The following is a 21717-nucleotide window of genomic DNA, read 5'->3' as shown; positions in this document are numbered from 1 at the left end:
TGGGGCTGCTATAGCAAATACCATAGATGGGGTGGCTTAAACAACAAACATTTATTTCTCACAGTTCTGGAGACTGGGAAGCCCAGGATCAAGGTGCCAGCAGATTCGGTGTTTGGTGAGGTTTCTCTTCCTGGTTTGCAGACAGCCACCTTCTAGCTGTATCCTCACAAGGTTGAGAGACAACGCAGTGTAGCAAGAGTGGGGACCATGGGCGTCTGGGCCACTTCTTTATGTAACTTACTTGTGCCTTCAGGGCCGGCTCGGCCCTATCACATATATTCCACTTCTATGTGATGATGAGTGCTGCTACGCACGCCCAACTTTATGGCTTGGTGGATCAGATAACACCCAATTCAGGATGGGCAGCTCAGGTTGCATGGTAACTTGGTGATTCACAGCTAAGCATTGTATCTCTACTAAGGCCCAGTAGTAGGCCAAGAGCTGTTTCTCAAATGGAGAGTAGTTATCTGCAGAGAATGGCAGGGCTCTGTTCCAAAATCCTAAGAGCCTGCACTGTGATTCACCTATAGGGGTCTGCCAAAGGTTCCAAACAGCATCCCTATCTGCCACTGACACTTCACGTACCATTAGATCTGCTGGATCATGTGGCCCAACTGGCAGAGCAGCTTACACAGCAGCCTGGACCTGTCACAGAGCCTTGTCTTGTTCTGGGCCCCACTGAAAACTAGCAGCTTTTCGGGTCATTCGGTAAATGGGATGGAGTAAAACACTCAAATGAAGAGTATGTTGCCTCCAAAATCCAAAGAGGCCCATTAGGTGTTGTGCCTCCTTTTTGTTTGTAGAAGGAGCCAGATGCAACAATTCATCCTTCACTTTAGAATGGATATCTCAACATGCCCCACACCACTGGACCCCTAGAAATTTCACTGAGGTAGAAGGTCCTCCAATGTTTTTTAGATTTATTTCCCACCTTCTGACATGCAAATGTCTTATGAACAAGTCTAGAGTAGTTGCTACTTCTTGCTCACTAGGTACAGTCAGCATAATGTCATCGATGTAATGGACCAGTGTGATACCCTGCGGAGGGGAAAGGCGATCAAGATCCCTTGAACTAAATTATGACATAGGGCTGCAGAGTTGATATACCCCTGATGTAGGATCATGAAGGTGTATTGCTGGCCTTGCCAGCTCAAAGCAACTGCTTCTGGTGGTCTCTACTAACAGGTATCAAGAAAAAAGCATTTGCGAGGTCAGTAGCTGCATCCCAGGTGCCAGGGAGTGTGTTAATTTGCTCAAGCAATGAAACCGCATTTGTATGGCAACTGCACTTGAAGTCAGTTCTTGGTTAAGCTTACAAAATCCACTGTCTGTCTTCTGCATGGACCAAATAGGTGAATTGAATGGGGATGTGATGGCAATAATCTCTACAGTCCCTCCCGGAATGTGGTATTGCTTTTCATTTATTATTTTTCTAGGTAAAGCAGTTCTAGTGGCTTCGACTTGGCCTTTCCCACCATAATAGCCCTCACTCAACAAGTCAGGGAACGAATGTGGGGATTCTGCCAGTTGCTGATTATATCAGTTCTAATTATGCATTCCAGAACTGGGAAAATAACCACAGGATGGGTTTGGGGACCCACAGGGCTCACTGCACAACAGAATTGAGATAACCTCCACCAATCACCTGACCTCCATAAGCCCCTACTCTGACTGGTGGGCCACAGTGACTTTTTGGGTCTCCTGGAATTAGTGTCGGTTCAGAGCCAGTGTCTAGTAGTCCTCAAAAAGTCTGATCATTTCCTTTTCCCCAATGCACAGTTACTCTGGTAAAAGGTGGTAGGTCCCTTTGGCAAAGGCTGAAGAAAGATTAACTATACAAATTTTTGATAGTGTACCGGTGTCCTTCCTCTAGGGGATGTAGCCTCTCCTTCATTTAAGGGGTTTTGGGGTCTGTCAACTGGCTCGAGTCTGGGAATTGATTGAGGAATTGTGACTCTCTTTTTGTTCTTCAGGTTAGACTTTTGTTTACTTGACCTAGAACTTTTCTACTGATACAGTTCAAGTAAGAATTTAGTAAGCTTCCTACCTGTTTCACTTCTAGGAACACCATGATCAACTAGCCAACGACATAGGTCTGCACAAGTCAGACTATTCTGATAGCTGCTTTGACTCTGCTGTCCAGCATGGTAACCACGCCCACCTTGCCTTTGGCAGTTTAGTGCCTCCGCTTGGCCCCTGCCACCCTGGGATCCAATTACTCCTATTGCATTGAGGTTTCCCAATTCAGTGGCTATAGTTCCCACTGTAAGGTCTGGCCTACAGAGAAGTGCAATAACAGAGCTCTTCACAGATGCCAGGACTCCCCTCATAAACTGCTATGCACTGAATGTTTGTGTCCCCCCCAAGTTCATATGTTGAAGCCCTAATCCCCAATGTGATGGTATTTGGAGCCTTTAGGAGATAATTAGGTCATCAGCGTAGAACCTTCAAAAATGGAATTAGTACCCTTATAATAAGAGACATGAGAGAGATGACCACACTGTCCACCATGTGGGAATACAGCAACAAAGTGGCCGTCTGCAAGCCAGGAAGGAGGCTTGGGAGAAGTTGTTGTTTAAGCCGCCCCCTCGATGGTATTTGTTATAGCGCCCTAACTGTCTAACATAAACCCACAGGTCAAATCCACTTGTTTTTGTACAGCCCTCAAGCTGAGAATGGTTTTTACATTTTCTAATGATTGAACGAAACAAAAGAAGAAGAATATTTTGTGACAAGTGAAAATTATGTGAAATTTAAATTTCAATGTCCATAAATAAAGTCTTATTGGAACACAGCCATGCTCATTCGTTTATGTATTATCTACGGCTGTTTTTCTGCTACAAGGGCAGAGTTGAATAGTTGCAACACACCCTGTAATGGTCCGTTTACTATCTGGCCCTTTACAGAAAAAATTTGCTGAACTCTATTCTAGATCACTGATCACCCTGTGCTGGACCCTTTCAGAGCAGTTAATACAGCACACACGCTGTCCTACACCCCAACTAGACTGTGATCGCTCTCGTAGGATCCTATGGGATCAGACAAGAAGTCCAGCAGACCCAGATTTGAATACTGGACTCATTACTTTACCAAGTGAGCCACCTTAGTCAAATGATCCAACTGCTTCAAGTTTTAGTTTCATAATGTGAAAAAAAGGAGGACCATAACACCGTACAAGATAAAGTCCTAAAAAGCCAAATATAAAACTCTAAAAAAGTCCTCCTTTTCTTTTTTTAACTTTTATCAAGATCTTTTTTCACCTAGATTTGCTCAATAAATGTTATTGAGTATGCCTAAGACTTCATAGGGTTTTTTTTTGTGAGCAAGATTAGCCCTGAGCTAACACCTGTCGCCAAGCCTCCTCTTTTTTGCTAAGGAAGATTGGCCCTGGGCTGACATCCATGCCCATCTTCCTCTGCTTTATGTGGGACACCTGCCACAGCATAGCTTGATAAGCCATGTGCAGGTCTGCGCCCGGGATCTGAACCTTCGAACCCCAGGCCGCGGAAGCAGAGCGCACAAACTTAACTACTACACCACCGGGCCAGCCCCTCCATAGGTTTTAAGTGTTTGTTGAGGGAATGAATGCTTGAATATTTGGATGAATGAGGTGTAAAATTCTAGTATGTCCTGTAAATTGGAATGACGCGATGTATAGACTTGCTTTCTCTTTTCTTTGAAAGTAATATACAACCAAATACTTTTACTAAACCAAATAGTATTGAAACTGAAGACAATCTCTAGTCCTGCCACCTCTCATCTGCTTCTCCAATATGCAATATGCTGTCATATGCTTATCAGTCTTATCTGCCTTGTATACCTGTGGGCAGCAGGGTGAGCAGTCTGCTGTATTCCCCCAGGTGCTGAATAGTAGAAACACAGAGCGTGAAGGCTGGAAGGAACATTAGACGCCACGTGACCCACACTGAGGAAGAATACATGGCAAAAGCAGAATTTGAACTCTGATTTCCTATCCACCCAGTCCAGAGTTTTTTGCCTTGTGCCACAAAGCCTTCACATTGGTGCTCAATAAACACTTGAAGATGCCGTGTACTTTCATTTCCATTCTGCTTGTATACTTAGTGTGTGCTTAGCACTATGGCAGCCTAGAAGCATTGTTATAAGCAGGGCTTTAGAATCAGACAACTTAGATTTCAATCCTGGCTCTGCCACTCCCTAGCTGTGTGACCTCTTACAATCCTGTCAGCTCCACCTTCGAAACATGACCTCATCTCTGGCCACACCACCATGAACACGCATGAAATCATCACAATACAAACCAAATCAGTCACGTCTCGCCACCTCCACTGTGATCAGCCTAGGCCAAGCCGCCATCATGTCTCTCCTGGACCACTGCAGTAGGCTCCCCACAGGTCACCCTGCTTCTATTCTTATTCCTCTGCAGTCTATTCTCCACACAGTAGCCTAAATAAGATTTTAAAACTGTAAGTCAGATCATGTCACTGTCCTGCTCAAATCCTCCAGTGGCTTCCATGACACTTAACAGCAAGCCCTGAGTTTTCTCTGGCTCACTCTGCTCCAGCCGCCCTTGCCTGTTTCTCTCTCCTCCTTTGCCCTTGCTGCTTCCCCAGCTGGGAATGCCTTTCACACGATCTGCTCCCTCATATCCTCCAGGACTCTCTCAGATGTCTCTCCTCAGAGAGCACTCCCACCACCTAACCTAATAGGGCCTTCTCATCACTTTCTTCCCCTTATGCCGCTTTGCTTTTCACCATGATACTTCAATGCACCAGACATCTTGTTATGTACGTATGTGTTTATTTATTTACTACTCCCATCAACCTGCAGGTTGTAAGCTCCACGTTTTGTTCATTCCTCTATTCCTAGTTCTTAAAACATTAAGTGCTCAATAAATGTGCCTTCAGTGAATGAAGCTACTTAACCTCTCTAATCCCCAGTTTCCTAATCTGAAAAATGGGGATAATGTTCACCACAAAGTTATTGTAGAAGTTAAATAAAAAATCAAATAATGTATATAAACGGTGGAGCATAATAAATGCTCACTAAGCATAGCTGTTATCATTGCTCGCTTTTTTGTTATGTTGCCATATATTACTATGCTTAAAGTAAAAGGAAAATCATCTCTTATCCTATTTCCAAAGGTTATACATTTTTTAAAAATTATTAAGCAATTCTTACTTTTGAAAGTTAGCATTATACATTTTTTAAACTCGCATATGCTGTATTTTAAAATATTTAGTGTCAGCGTCTGAGAATAGATTTTTGCCTCTATGCTCCTAATGTATTAAAATAAAGTGTCATATCAGTTTCATATTAAATCTTAATTATAATGTTCTATTTATGAGAGATAAGGCTCTCATAATTACATAAAATGCTACAGACAACAGGAGGCAGAACAAAATATGGCACAGGGAGCAAGCAAAGCTAGTGAACAGGGGTGAAGAGTTGGGGAAACGTTGTGTGACAGAAGCATACAAAGATGCAGAATTTGATTTTAATATTTATCTTTAGTAAATTCTGAACACAAAATTGTGCAAAAATTTAAATAATGCAGAAATATATACAAAGTAGAAAGTGAAAGTCCACTATAATCTACTCTTTCCATGCCCCCAGATGATTATTATTAACAGCCTATTATTGTATACGCTTCTTGAATTTCTGTGTACTGACATACGTATGAGTCTATATATCTCTTTTACCAACAACAATATTGGACTCTACATTACTCTTCTGCAATTTTTTCCACTTAACAGGATATCTTTCTGTGTCAATGTGCATGCTTCCTTCCAGTTCCTCAAACATGCTAAATTTTGCTGACCTCAGGGCTTTCCATACAACCCTGGAATATTCTTTCCCATACTTTGCAAATCTGGTTCCTTTATTTCCCTTTAATTCTCTGCATAAACGTCATTTATGTGGATAGGTTTTCCTGGTTAATTGATAGAGTCCTCCCCACCATTGTTCTCTATGACTGCACAATACTGATTTCCCTTGGAGCAAGTACCACAGTTTGTAGTTAAGTGTTTGTTCACTTGTTTTCTTGCTGATTTTTTCTCTCTGGACTGTGACTCTCACCAGGACAGGGACTGAACCTATTGCGTATATTATTGTATACAGTAATAGGACCAAACCTAATACTGTATATTCAGTGCCTCATAAAGTGCCAGGCACATAGCAAGCCCTCAGTAAATAAGTGTTGGAAGAATAAATAAACTTGTAAGTAACGCACTGAAAAAAGTGTATCTGATCTTTCACTTCCTGGGCATGATGGATAGAGCATTGCCTTCTTTTTCTTCAGTTCTTTCTTTACCCTTAGTTAAGAAACAATACTATACTTGCCTTGATTTGTACCTGGGGTTTGTTTTATTCGGGAATGGTAAGGTGACAGACATAGAGACGACTGCCCTTGAAAGAAGAGTTTGCTATTTACAGTTCCCGAGAGAAGGAGGCATGCCACACCATGCAAAGCCACGTGGGGAAGTACCGGGGTCTGTCAGGAGGCAGAAAGAGTGGAAAGAAAGCATGGCCCAGAGCCTTTATTGTGGTTTCTGCAGGAAGGAATGAGGGAGACAGTGCAGGAAAGTTTGAGCAAATTTGGGATTGGATAGTTTGAATAATTTTAGCAAACTCTGGTCTGTAGGGGTGGTCTCTACCTGTCTAGTACCTGGTCCTGGGGTGACTTAGGGCAGGGGAAATATTGGCTTGGTGTGTGCGAGTTAGATAAAAGAGGTGACTGGGGATGTGGGCTTTGGATTGGTTGGTTTGCATATGAAAGGCACTTTCATAGGGGAGTCATTTGCTATCTCTAGGAATTAGCTAGCCCTGGGAACGGCCGTCTCTCCTCTGTCAGTAAGGCCACCAAGGTGTCAAAGCATCATAAAATATACAAAATAAAAAAGCTGATTAATACATTTCTAACCTAATTTAGGTATTATGAAGTTTGATTTCCCAATTAAATTCTTCAGATGAAAGATATAATCCATTGTTACTATGTGGTAGTTTAAATACAATATATACTTATACAAAGCACAATATGATATACATTGATTTCTGCTATGATGATTTGATATATCTATATAGTTTTATTCAAATAAATCATATAATATTGACATATTATTTTGAAAAATGCTTGGGTTACTTATTTGAAGTAGTTTTATGGAAATAAATTGAAACATTTAAAAGCTGATAACTTTCTCTTAGCCAACAGTATACTATTTAATCTTAATCTACAATAAATTTCGTCTGTCTTAATATAGTATATTTAAGAGCCCACAAGGGATCTATTCTTTGTAACAGATATGAAACATTTTGGAGGTAATTAAATATTTGTGTGTGTGTCTGTGTGTATGAATCTTTGTCTAGTTCAATGCAGGAAGATGGGCAGGGCCTGAAATTTGGAGTTAAGAGCCTGAGTTTAAACTCTGGCCCTGCCCATTTCCAGCTGAGTGTGCTTAGGCAATTCATTTAACCTGTCTGAACACCAAGTTCATCACTAAAGCAGGGATAACAGTAATCTTTACCAGATAAGCTTATTGGGAGAAATCAGTTAATCTAAATATGATTGTATTTGTCAAAGTGTTTTGTAACAGCAATGCACTATGTACATGTGTTTAAAGTTTACTCTTACCACAAAATACTGCAGGGACGTTTTTTCAGAGTAACAATTGAGAAGGTTTTTTGTTGTTGTAATTGTAGAACTCTTCAAAGGAAAGATCAGAGGGGAGAACACTAAAAATTGATTCAGGAAAAGAATAATAATTTTCTGTCTATTTATATAGTGAAATTTTGGACTTAAAGGGTACTTTCCATCAATGAACTTCAAAGAGCTTTGAAAAGTTTATTTATTTTCATAATATTTTGAAGTCAGTTAGGTTAAAGTTGTCGTCATTTATTCTCTGTAAGGGAAATAAATACACAGCAAGTTACGTAACCTGCTTGAGTCGAAATTAGAAGCAAGCCTTTCAACTCAAACTGGAGATTGTGCTGCTCCCCACAATAAGCACCTTCTTTTGCTGGAATCACCTAAGGTTTGGTTTTATCAAAATACTTGCTGGAGCAAGCAATTAAAATAGAGAAAATCTGTCATCAAATAATCGTTAGCAATTCATTAGCAGCAAATAGGCCACATCAAGTGCCTCTGAGATGCAGGCATTGGTTTACCCTTAATGAAGTTAAGAATCTGCATCCTCTCCCGAGGTCCTAAAACTACCATTCTTATCTATTCTGGGCCACCCTTCCCTCTGCTCTCATCCAAAGAACCAGTGTCTTCACATTCCTTTTCTCCCTAAAACTTCAGCTGATTTAGGACTAAGTCATAGGACTAAATCCACAGCTCCTTCCTTGGCTTACACAGTCTTTATTTTCTGACTCTAAAACACCTTCTTCTGCTTCCATCTGCCCTTATACTTAAGCCTCATTGAATTTCTCACCATTCAGACGCAAGCTAGTCCTTCTCACCATTCTGCCTTTACACTCAGCATTAATTCCACCTAAAAGAGCCGTAAGGAGAGGTTGAGGGGAGAAAGAGGAGGCTCCACTTGTTGAGTATTTTTTGTGTGCTCTCCCCACAGTATTCTCTCTAATTTACACGGCAAATCCATGAAGTAGGTATTACTATTCTCCATTTTGCTGATGAGGATGCTCATTTTAGTGGGATTAAGTAACCCATCCAAGGTCAGGCAGCTAGTAAGTGGCAGGACTGGCTTTGGAACCAAAGTCCAACTCCAAAGTACGTGTTCTAGCCTCTCCCATACGCTGACTCTCCGCCCACTGTCGTCATCTGGAATTACTCTTCAGGTTCTGCTCGACATTTTCTTTCTTGAGTCTTCACAGTCTCCTCCAGATGGAGTTAGTTGCCCCCATAGGACTCTGTTTATACTCCTCTAAGTACTTAACCATATGTTTATTTTTAATTGAGATATGTCACATAATATAAAATTCATCTGTTTACAGTGTACAACTCAGCGTACATTCACAACGTTGTGTAACCATCACCACTATCTAATTCCAGAACATTTTCATCATCCTAAAAGAAAACCTGTCATCATTAAGCAATCATTCCCCATTCCCCCTTCTCAGCAACCACGGGCAACTACTAATCTGCTTTCTGTCTCTATAGATTTGCTTATTCTGAACATTAATATAAATGGAATCATACAATTTGTGGCCTTTTGTATCTGGCTTCTTTTATTTAGCTTAATGCTTTCAAGGTTCATCCTCATTGTAATATGTTTCAGTACTTCATTCCTTCTTTATAAATGAATGCTATTCCGTTTTATGGATATACCCCATTTTGTTTATCCATTCTTCATTTAATGGACATTTGGTTTGATTTCACTTTTTAGCTATTACAAATAATGCTTCTATGAACACTCATGTACTAGTTTTTGTGCGGATATATGTTTTTAATTCGTTTGGTTATATAACAAAGAGTGGAATTGCTGGGTCATATGGTAACTCTATGTTTAACATCTTGAGGAACTGTCAAACTGTTCTCCAAAGCAGCTACATCACTTTACATTCCCACTAGCAGTGTATGAGCATTTCAATTTCTGCACATCTTCGCCAACAATTATTATCTGTCTTTTGATTATAATCAACCTAGCGGGTGTGAAGTGGTATCTTATTGTGATTTTGAGTTGCATTTTCCTAATGACTAATGATGAATATTTTTTGATGTTTTTATTGGCCATTTGTATATCTTCCTTGGAGAAATGTCTATTCAAATCCTTTGCCTACAAAGAGAAATTGAGTTGTCATTTTATTATTTAGTTTTAAGAGTTGCTTATATACCTGAAACTAGTCGCTTATCAGATATATGATTTGCAAATGTATTTCCCATTCTGTGGATGACTTTTCATTTTCTTGATGGTGTCCTTTGAAATACCAGCATTTTTAATTTTGATGAAGTTCAATTTATCTTTTTCTTTTGTTATTTATGCTTTTGGTGTCAATCTAAGAAACCACTGCCTAATCTAAGGTCACAAAGATTTACTATGTTTTTTTCTAAGAGTTTTATAATTTTAGCTCTTACATTTAGATCTTTGATCCATTTTGAATTAATTTTTGTAAATGATTTTGGTAGGGGTACAACTTCATTCCTTTGTATATGGATATTCAATTGTTCCAGCATTTGTTTGTCAAAACAAAACATAAAAACTAGTATTCCCCCTACTGAATTGTCTTTGCCCTTACCATGTGTTTTTAAATAAACAGTGACAGGGGCTGGCCCTGTGGCGTAGCGGTTAAGTGCGCGAGCGCTCTGCTGCTGGCGGCCCGGGTTTGGATCCCGGGTGCACACCAATGCACCGCTTGTCAGGCCACGCTGTGCCGGTGCCCCACATAAAGTGGAGGAAGATAGGCATGGATGTTAGCTCAGGGCCAGTCTTCCTCAGCAAAAAGGGGAGGGTTGGCATGGATGTAAGCTCAGGGCTGATCTTCCTCACAAAATAAATAAATAAATAAATAAACATTGACACGTCTGCTACCGTGAGCTGATTGAGAGCAAGGATTTTTGTACTCCTACCTCCAGGTTTAGCATGGGACTATGACATAGTAAACCCTCAACAGGTTCAATGAATGAAAAATTGTTTGGAGATTCCTAGTGTCAACCAACAGATACCAAGTGCCATAGACTTTGCTAGGTGCTGGGGAAGTTTTATACATAAAGCTCACAATCTAATGAATTTTTCAACCCAAAAGTTTCCAAGGGGTCCCAGAATCTTACAATCCTAGACTGGGATGGGTCTTGGAGATCACGGACCCCCTTATTTTCCAGTAAGGAAAAGCAGACCTTGAAATGCTGAATAGCAGCCTATGGCCTATCTCATGTAAATTTGCCGGAGGGTTCCAGGTCTGTTTGAAATTACATTCTGACTATTACAAGTTAACAAAGGATTTTTTCAGTTAGTCCTTGATAAAGCCCTTTCCAGATAAAAGACTACTGCTTCTGTTTCATACCACACTTATCTTCTGAGATAACTGCTATCAGAGATTTTTTTTTTAAATTCTTCCACCCTAGCTGTACATAATTACTCTTTTCTCTGAATTTCTATAGATCTTACTTGCTCTTCCACAAAATTAGCAATTTGTTTTGTATTGCCCTAGTCCTGTGGACTGTTACATAATCTTGAATTGTTATTTATCACAGGCTAATATGTGGCCTTCCTAAGTAAACTACCCACGAGACTCAGGGGCAAAAATTGGATTTTATACTTTATTGTATGAAATATAGAGCCTTGTACCTAGTGGACATGCAGCAGATGTTTCTTGATATTATTTGTGTATTTAACTAATTCATTTTTTAAAAAGAAGCTATTAGGTCTGAGTTTTGTTCTGTTTTCCGCCTCCTGTAGATGATAAGGCAGCTTACGCTTTAGATGCTCATGGTGAGAGGCTCTAAAGGAGAAGCACCTTCTATCATTTGGAAATTTTCTAGTGACTCTCTACTTGCTTTCCTAGAGGAATGGAGAGATTAGAGACCAAATAATTAGTACATATATACTTAAATATTTCTTAATAGTATTATTAAAAGTTTTAAAATTCTATTAAAAGGATAAAAAAGATTGGCAGAATTCCCCCAAGAACCCAGTAAATTAAACTAACTCTCAGGGGAGCTCTGAGTCATAGTCTTAAATTACTGAGTCAGAAACTAGAGAAAGACGTCCTGTTTCTCGTCTTATCTCAAGCTTGCTTTCTAGTTATGAAGTGGAGGAAGGAGATGGAATAATCTAGTTGCATATTGAACAGTGCCTTGCAGAACATAACCAGAATCTTTGGAACTGTTTTACTGAGTTAAAATATAAAACTAAGACTAAGTAAAAGGCTGCTGAATGAGGAAGAATGAGTATGTCATGACATGATACTCAGTACACTGTCACACATCTATGGAAACACAGTGAGCCTGTTAACTGATTATAATAAGAACAAATTATCTGTGGGTCAAAGTGATTCTCTAATGACAATGAACCCAGACAGCAGTTTAGCATGTGGTTAGATCAAGGAAAACAAACAAAAAACAAAAAACAGGGCCCACCCCGTGGCTTAGCGGTTAAGTGCGAGCGCTCCACTGCTGGCAGCCCGGGTTCGGATCCCGGGCGCGCACTGACACACCGCTTCTCCGGCCATGCTGAGGCCGCGTCCCACATACAGCAACTAGAGGGATGTGCAACTATGACACACAACTATCTACTGGGGCTTTGGGGGAAAAAAGGAGGACGATTGGCAATAGATGTTAGCTCAGAGCCGGTCTTCCTCAGCAAAAAGAGGAGGATTAGCATGGATGTTAGCTCAGGGCTGATCTTCCTCACAAAAAAAAAAAAAAAAACAAAACTAAGAATTTTGTGAAGTTAATTTCCCCATCTGCCAGAAACCACTCAGTCCCTGTTTCAAATTCATGCTATTTTAAAATTATGTTAAAGAATGAAAAACATTGCAACAATAATAAAATCGTCATCATTTCACTTCTCTGGACTTCAGTTGTAAAATAAGGCTTAGATTTTTTTGCTCCTCAAACTGTAATCAGTGGACCAGTAGCATCAGCATCATGAAGGCCAGTTTGATATGTACAATCTGGGTCCCATCCTAGACCTTTTAAATCAGAATCTGCAGTTTAACAAAATCCCCACCTAGTCATATTAAAGTTAGAGAAGACTGGCCTAGATGATATAAAGTGACTTCCAGGTAGTAAATTCTACCATCCCATGATTCCAGTTGAAAGATTCCAAGTTAGGTAAAATGAGAGTGACTTCCTTAGGAGTTGTGTTTGACTTGAGTAAACAGATTGCTCACAAGTTGAACTAACTTTTTGGGTCTCAGCTTTAACAAGGCAAATAGAAAATAAAGACTTGCTCTGCTTGTTCAGTGTTGCCAGCTTCCTTCCTCTCACACTAAGATTAATTTTAGTATTTAAGTGGATATAAACCAATGTAACATTATTTAAACATTAAATTAAATAATTTAATATTTGTTGAATACCTACAATTTTCTAAGTGCCATTTTGTAAGTGCTAAAAGGTAAGATTCCTGCTCTTGAGGCATCTAATGAAGATGGTAGCTTTGGTTTAAAAGTCTCAGTGTGTGGAACTCTGGTCGATTTTAGACTGATTGGTAATTTGTTATTATCCAGAATAGGAAGCCATACCAATTCAGTAAAGTATCTTGTGCTCAAGTCACAGGGTGATAAGAACAGTGAGCAGGTGAACTAATAGGCAGCTTTATCTCAAGAGTGGTGTTCCAGTTGACACTGTACATGTGATTAAGCAGTCAGTCATCATTATAGACTATGAGCTCTGCTTTTCTCCCTGACTTCTCTGTGGTCCAAAATGGGACATGGTTTAATTCAAGGTCAGCAGAAATTCAATACAAAAATATTTGAGTCCAACAGGAAGTAGGTGGAGGTGGCAGAGAAAATGAACTAGTCTTCTGTGGGAGGGGAGAGAGGTTGCCAACTGTGTAGGGGAGAGGAGTTTACTCCAGAGGCTGTGAGAGAGAACTAGATTACTGAAGGAGGCCAATGCTGGGGTGGGTGAGCTGCTGGGGCAGGGGCAAGGTTTATATTTTTTATTGAATATGTCATCCTCAAGAACAGGTTTGCCTTTTCAAACTGGAGAATAGCTTACATTTAATGGTTGATTGCTGTTAGTGACAGCATACTTAGTATGCAAACATCATTAAACAATGATACTTCTAAATGAAGTTTCTATGTTTTGATGGAGGCTCTTTCAACATGTCATTTTACTAGTCAACTTTGTGCCTTTCAGTCAATCCAGACACAAGTGGGTTCTTCTGGCTCCCAAAGGAGACGAGGTAGTACTCACGAGCTATTGCAATTTTTCTTTGTCATTTACTGGCACATATCTTGCTATTTTGCATTTTTTTCTCTTTATTGGTATATGTCCTGACCTCCTATCTGGATTGTAACTTTCCTGAAAAGAAGGAAAGAGCATAGTGCGTGGCACCAATTAACCCCACAGGAGTTAATTATGTTGACATTTCTTAGACTTATTTGATTATTCAGTGATTTTCATTAAGTAAATATTTTATAATTTCTTTTTTATTGCTGAATCTTCTGCTTAATGGGACTCTCTATTGATGGTTCATTAGTGCAAACCTCTTCGGGGCGGCCCGGTGGCCTAGCGGTTAAATGTGCGCGCTCCGCCGGCGGTCTGGGGTTCGCAGGCCCGGATCTGGGGCACACACCCACACACCGCTTGCCAAGCCATGCTGTGGCGGCATCCCATATAAAGTAGAGGAAGATGGGCACAGATGCTAGCCCAGGGCCAATCTTCCTCAGCAAAAAGAGGAGGATTGGCAATGGATGTTAGCTCAGGGCTGATCTTCCTCACAAAAAACTAAATCAATAAAAATAAATAAATAAAAAAGAACCTCTGTAAAATTATTTAAAACAAAAAAAAGAACAAACCTCTTCTTTCATGTGTTTTTTGTATTAACATTGTGCTACTTTATACTTTAAGAATTAAAGTATAATTTCTTATCAGGAAATCCTTATCAGGTAAAGCAAACCATTATTTTTGTCTTATAGATAAGAAAAATGAAGCAAAGTGGTATTGTTCAGTGTCAACAGACATTATTGAAACCCTATTATGTACTAGATGCAGGGGACACAGAGATGAACAAATTACACTCCCAGCCTTGTGAACATGCCAGCAAAAATATAAACTCTGATACTGTGCAATACATTGTAACTGATACATAAACAGAGTGTAGAGCAGGAGTACAGAGGAAGAGGAAAAATGAAGAGAATGGGTACCTAACAGCCTGGGGAGCAGAGGTGAGTTTGTCAAAGGTTCCTAGAGAGGGCATTTCAGACTAAGCAGAGGGTACTACATATACAAAGACGGGAATACGTGTCATTGGCATCAATCGTCATTGGGAGCAGAGGTGAGTTTGTAAATGCCCTTCCTAGTTTGCAAATGCCCTCCTATATGCATAACTCATTGTGCCTTATATCTATTTCAATTGCATCACATTGACTTTAAAAATTAATGTCAGAGCACTTCCAGAATAGAGACATGAGCTCCCTGTATACTCTCCCCAATGAAACAACCATAACTGGTGAAAATTATAAACAAAAAACTATCATGGGATCAGACTGTGAAACAGTTTATGTCCCAGGGCATTGTTAAAAACACTGGGACAATCAGTTGCCAATTAGCGGAGGCTAACAGCTGGGAGTGATATCAATAAAGGCCAACCAGCCAAAAGCTTGGTAGGGAGATGAAAGAAAGAGATGGTCAAAGAGAACTTGCCTAAAATCACTGTCATCCCCCAGGGGAGGGAAATGGAGTTAGGGTGACAGTGTGCATGCCAAAGCTACACCCTCTGAGGAGACACATCAGAGGCTGCACACTGTAGGGGAAATAGACTTTACTGAACTAGTCTGGCCAAGTCACTAAACAAATAAACAAGCAAACAACAACAACAATGACAACAAGCCCTGGAACCAGTCTCGATCAGTCTCTGGTATTGCTACAATGGATATGTATAGTTTGCAACAAAAAATTAAGAGTCATAAAAAGAAACAGGCAATTGGGACCCATACACACAGAAACTGCCTTTGAGAAGACACAGATGTTGGACTTAGCAGACTAAGACTTCAAAGCAGCTATTATACAACTAAAGGAAACCACGCTTATGAGTATAAATTCAAAATTCCTCAACAAAATATTAGCAAAGTGAATCCAGCAACATATAAAAAGGATTATATGTTATAAGCAAGTGGGATTTGTCCCAGGATTGCAAGGTTGGCTTACATCCAAAAGTCAGTTAATGTAACATATCATACCAATAGAATGAGAGACAGAACCACGATTATTTCAGTAGACACTGAAAAAGCACTAAAAAAAATCCCAACACCCTTTCATAATAAAAATAGTCAATAAACCAGAAGTAGAATGGAATTTCCTCCACCTGACAAAGGGCATCTACAAAAAAATGTAGAGCAACCATTACATTTAATGGTGAAAGACTGAAAACTATCCACATAAGATTGAGAATAAGACAAGGATGTTTACACTCTCTTCTTATTCAAGATAGTATTAGAGGTCCTAGCTAATGCAATCAGGCAAGAAAAAATAATAAAAGGCATCCAGATTGGAAAGGAAGATGTAAATCAATCTGTCTTCTAAAATGGCATAATCATGTATATAGGAAATTCTAAGGAATCCACCAAAACACTATTAGTACTAATAAAAGAGTTCAGCAAGCTTGGAGGATACAAGATATATGTAAAATCAATTGTATGTCTATACACTAGCAATGAATAATCAAAAATGAAATTAGGATGGGAATGTAAATTGGTGCAGCCACTGTGGAAAACAGTATGGAGGTTCCTCAAAAAATTAAGACTAGAACTACCATATGATCCAGCAATCCCATTTCTGGGTATTTATCTGAAGAAAACAAAAACACCTAACTTGAAAAGATATCTGCACCCCCATGTTCATTGCAGCATTATTTACAATAGCCAAGACATGGAGACAACCTGAGTGTCCATCAATGGATGAATGGATATAGAAAAGATGGTATATATACACAATAGAATATTATTCAGCCATAAAAAAGAAGGAAATCCTGCCATTTGTGATAACATGGATGGACCTTGAGGGCATTATGCTAAGTGAATTAAGTTAGAGAAAGACAAATACCATATGATTTGCACTTATATGTAGAATCTGAAAAAAACTCTGAACTTATAGATACAGAGAACAGATTGGTGGTTGCCAGAGGTGAAGGGTGGCGGGGCGGGGGTGAGAGAAGTGGGTGAAGGTGGTAGAAAGGTATAAACTTCCATATATAAAATAAATAAGCCCTGGGGATATAATGTACTGCTGCGTGGTGACTATAGTTAATGATACTGTATTGTATATTTGAAAGTTGCTAAGAGGTAAACCTTAAAAGTTCTCATTACAGGAAAAAAATTTGTAACTGTGTGGTGATGGATGCCAGCTAGACTTATTATGGTGATCATTTTGCAATATATACAAATATTGAATCATTATGTTGTACACCTGAAACTAATATAATGTTATATGTCTATTATATCTCAATAAAAAAATGAAAGTAAAAAAGATCTTGATGCCCAGGACCCCACCCTGAGGTTCTGTTTCAAATGGTCTGAGATGCTCCCCTACCACCACCAACATAGCTTGTAAAAGTTGTCCCGGCAATTCTCATGTGTAGCCAGAGCTAAAAGCTACTGATGTCAGAACCATTTTCTGTACTTATAGGCTAAATCAAATTCTAAAACCTCATGAAATTAACATACTTCAAAGTAATTATATCTCAAGCATTTTAGGATTCCAGGCTATAAAAGAGTAAAATGCTCATTTAGAATGATTGAATGAAAAAATTAAAGAGAAAAAAAAGAAATTAAGAAAACAATTCCACTTATAATAGCATCAAAAAGAATAAAATACTTAGGAATAAGTTTAACAAAAGAAATGCAAAACGTTTACTCTGAAAACTATAAAGGATTGTTGAAAGAAATTAAAGATCTAAATACATGGGAAGACATCTTAGGTAGGAAGGCTATATACTGTTGACATGACAATACTCCACACAATGATCTACAGATTCAACGCAATCTCTATCGAAATCCCAGCAGGCTATTTTGAAAAGATTGACAAATGGAAATATAAGGAACCCAGAATAGTCAAAACAATTTTGAATGAAAAACAGAGTTGTAGGGGCCAGCCTGGTGGCACAAGCGGTTAGGTGCGCGCGCTCTGCTGCGGCAGTCCGGGGTTCGCGGGTTCAGATCCCAGGCGCGCACCGACGCACCACTTGTCAAGCTGTGCTGTGGTGGCGTCCCACATAAAGTGGAGGAGGATGGGCATGGATGTTAGCTCAGGGCCGATCTTCCTCACACACACACAAAAAAAAACAGTTGTAAGACTCAAACTTCTCTGTGTTAAAAGTTACTACAAAACCACAGTAATGAAAACAGTGTGATTCTTGCATAAGGTTAGATATATAGATCAATGGAATAGAATTGAGACTTCAGAAATAAACTCTTACATTTTGGTCAACTGATTTTTGACAAGGGTGCAAGAGAATTAAATGAGGAAAAAATAGGCTTTTCAACAAACAGTGCTGGGACAACTGGATATCGACATGCAAAGAAATGAATCTGGACCACTTACATTACACACAAAAATTAACTCAATATAGATCATAGACCTAAATGTAAGAGTTAAACTATAAAACTCTTAGGAGAAAACATAGATGTAAATCTTCATGACCTTGGGTTAGACAAAGGCTTCTTAGACATCACGCCAAAGCATAAGCAACAACAACAACAAAATAGATAAATTTGAGTTCATCAAAATTAAAAACTTTTGTGCTGCAAATTATACCACCAAGAAATGAAAAGATATGCACAGAATAGGAGAAAATATTTGAAATCATCTAACAAGGGACTTGTTTCCAGAATATATATAGAACTCTTACAACTCGGTGAAGGAGACATATCACCCAATTTAAAAATGGCCAAAGAATTTAAATAGATATTTCTCCAAAGGAAATACACAAACGGACAATAAAAACATGAAAAGATGCTCAACATCGTTAGTCATTAGGGAAATCCAAATCAAAATCACAATGAGATACCACATTCCCAACCACTAGGATGGTTATAATGAAGAAGACAGGCAATAACATGTGTTGGCGAGGATGTAAAGAAATTGGAACCCTCATACACGGCTGGTACAAATGAAATGATGCAGCCACTTTGGAAACAGTTTGGCATTCTCTTAAGATGTTAAACATAGAGTTACCATATGACTTAGCAATTCTACTCTTAGGTATATATACCCAAGAGAATTAAAAACATATTTCACACAAAAACTTATACATGAATGTTCATAGCAGCATTAATGTGGAATACCCATACAATGAAATATTATTCAGCCATATATAGAAATGAAGAACTAAAATATGATACAGCATGGATGAACTTCAAAAACATTAAGCTAAGTAAAAGAAGCCGGTCACAAAAGGCCACATATTCTATGATTTCATTCATAGGAAATGTCCAGAATAGGAAAATCCATAGCGACAGTAAATACATTACTGGTTGCCAGAGGCTAAGGAGAATGGGTAGTTGCTGCTAATACATGTGTAGTTTCTTTTTGCCAGGGTGAACATGTTCTGAAATTAGATTGTGGTGATGATTGCATAACTTTGTGAATATTCTAAAATCTATTGAATAGTACACTTTAAATGAATGAATTGTATGTTATGTGAATTATATCTCCATAATGCTGTTAAAAAAATTAAGCTCATGCTTTCCCTGAGCTTTCATCACTTGGAATACAAAAACTTATTTATATGGTGGGATTGATGCAAATTATCAATATTTACAGATTCTTATTGATGACAAAGTAAGCAATAAGCCTCCTCTGAAAACAATGATTACTTTCAAAGAATGCTACGAGGCCAATGCTGAAGGATTTTTCAAACTTCTAAGGAATAAGAATCCAAAATAAGCTTTTCCTGCCTTGCCTTTCTTTTTTTTTTTTAATAATTTTATTTATTTATTTTTCCCCCAAAGCCCCAGTAGATAGCTGTATATCATAGCTGCATATCCTTCTAGTTGCTATATGTGGGATGCGGCCTCAGCATGGCTGGAGAAGCGGCGCGTCGGTTTGTGCCTGGGATCTGAACCCCGGGCCGGCAGAAGCAGAGCGCGCTCACTCAACCACTGAGCCACGGGGCTGGCCCCATGCATTGCCTTTCTAAATTCTTACTTCCCGTATAACATAAATTTCCTTTTCTAGAGGATTATATAATCTTTCAAATTTGTCACAAGCATATTAAATTTTCCATTAATCCAATTAAAATTTCACAATCCCACTTTAGAAATAGTTTATATTCCACAGTTAATTCGTATTTAACATGCTGATGCAGATCCTCAGTTGCCAAAAACCTTGATACCAAGTCTTCCAATGGAATTTTTATTAAGAGCGTATAATTCAAGTTTATAGCAGTTGAAGGACATCCTACCAGGCTGCGTCACACATAACTCCAATGAGTCAATCCCCCACGCCTAAAGAAAGTTATTTCTTTGATTATTCCAACCCTTTTAGTATGTGTTGGTACCAGGACTGATGCAGGGGCTGGATTCACGCTACCTGTACTTGCAATATGTGACAGAGCCAAGACCAGTGGAACGTCAGAGACTAGGCTACAAGGACGGATGCTTTATAATCCTTGGGTAGCCGGTGTTAACAGAAAAAATGATGATGGATGGATGGATGGATGAATGATTAATTGAACAAATATTCATTGTGCACCCGTTCCATGCAATGTCAACATACAGGGGCCTAGATATGGGGGCTGCGAAGGAAGAAAAGTCAGTCTTCCATCATATCTTCTAGTTGAGTTTCCTCCTTTATTACATTCATTATTACATTTGTTACATATATTATGAAATTCTTTCCACAAAAGAAGCTGTGCTGAGCAGGTAACCAAATTCTTGTTCCCCAAAAAGGCACTGTATAATTGAGATGATTTATGCAATCGGAAGGGATCAGAGAACAAAGTCTAGAATGTGACAAAGCCCAATCATTTCCAGTGACCTCAGACGCCCAGGCTGGATTCAGGATTTCCACGCCGACGGCTCCTAGGGCGCAAGGTGGAGACAGACTCTGTCAGCGAGAAGGCGGGGCGCTCTACACGTAAAGATCCTCAAGTCCCAGAATCCCACGGAAACTTCAAATCCCAGAAGCCCACCGGGCAAATCTACTCGGAGTGCCAAGTCGGCTGACCGCGGATGCGACCAAGTTAGGAAACTGGGGTGAGATGCCGCAGTGTTTGTCCCCTACCATTTTCCCTGCGGGGAGGGGGCTTTTTACAGAACTATAGTTACCCGAACCTTCGCGTTCTCTCAGTCACAGCTTCCACGAAAGGCCCCCTCCCGCGTGTTTGAATGACAGTGAGCGTCTCCCGTTCTCTCCTCCTTTTCTTGCCCCCCGAATGAATGGTTCAGCCGGACATGAGGCTCCTTGAGTGGGATCGATGGTTGCGCCCGCCCTCCCCCGGAATGTGGGCCTTTGGAGCGAGCCAGGTGGGAGGGACCGGGGCGGGGAGGCGTGCTGGGCCCGGGCGGCGGGGGAGGCAGTGGCGGCCGCGGGCTGTGGGAGGAGCCGCGCGGTTCCGGCTGCCCCGGCGAGGCGACCCTTGGGTCCGCGCCGCGGGCGGGGAGGACAGGTAGGTGAGCGGGCAGCCGCGGCTCTGGGAGAGGCTCGGGCAGCGGAGTCCCTCACGGCGCTCGGCGCGCCCCCCGCACCCTCGGCCTCCGGCGTTGAGGCGGGGGGGGTCAGGAGATGCCGACCCAGAGGGACAGCAGTACCATGTCTCACCCGATCGCGGGCGGCGGCAGCGGGGACCATTCTCACCAGGTCCGGGTGAAAGCCTACTACCGCGGGTGAGTGTCTCGGAGTAGAGGTGGGGGGTAGGGGTCGGGGGAAAGGCCAGCTGGACTTAGCCTGGAGGAGGGGAGCATGAGGGGCTGGAGATGTTGTGGGCGGGTTGGTGTGGGCGGACGACTCTTGGGACTTGGGATGGGTGACCGGGTGGTCGAGGGAGCAGCATGGGGTGCTGGATTGGGGCACCCCCAAAGTATGGTGCAGGGCTCCCGGGAGTCGCGTGGCTGAGGGTCCGGAGTAGGGTCCGAGGGAGGAGCCTTGGAATAGCGTAGGTCCACCTGGTGGAT

The 21717-nt window shown here is 40.5% G+C and overlaps 1 protein-coding gene across 2 annotated transcripts in view; it reads left to right on the top strand.

Moving 5' to 3' along the window:
• The first annotated feature begins 21148 nt into the window (after positions 1-21148).
• Positions 21149-21717, top strand: part of PRKCI (protein kinase C iota) — a 69999-nt gene continuing 69430 nt past the window's right edge. For both annotated transcript variants that reach the window (XM_058556368.1, XM_058556367.1), the window contains exon 1: positions 21149-21429. In XM_058556368.1, the coding sequence (XP_058412351.1) occupies positions 21329-21429 (101 nt within the window). In that variant the 5' untranslated portion in view covers positions 21149-21328. The remainder of the gene's footprint in view (positions 21430-21717) is intronic.

This window comes from Diceros bicornis, chromosome 15 (genome assembly GCF_020826845.1).
Source record: "Diceros bicornis minor isolate mBicDic1 chromosome 15, mDicBic1.mat.cur, whole genome shotgun sequence".
NCBI classification, from domain to species: Eukaryota; Metazoa; Chordata; class Mammalia; order Perissodactyla; family Rhinocerotidae; genus Diceros; species Diceros bicornis.
This window is presented reverse-complemented; position numbering and strand designations above follow the sequence as displayed.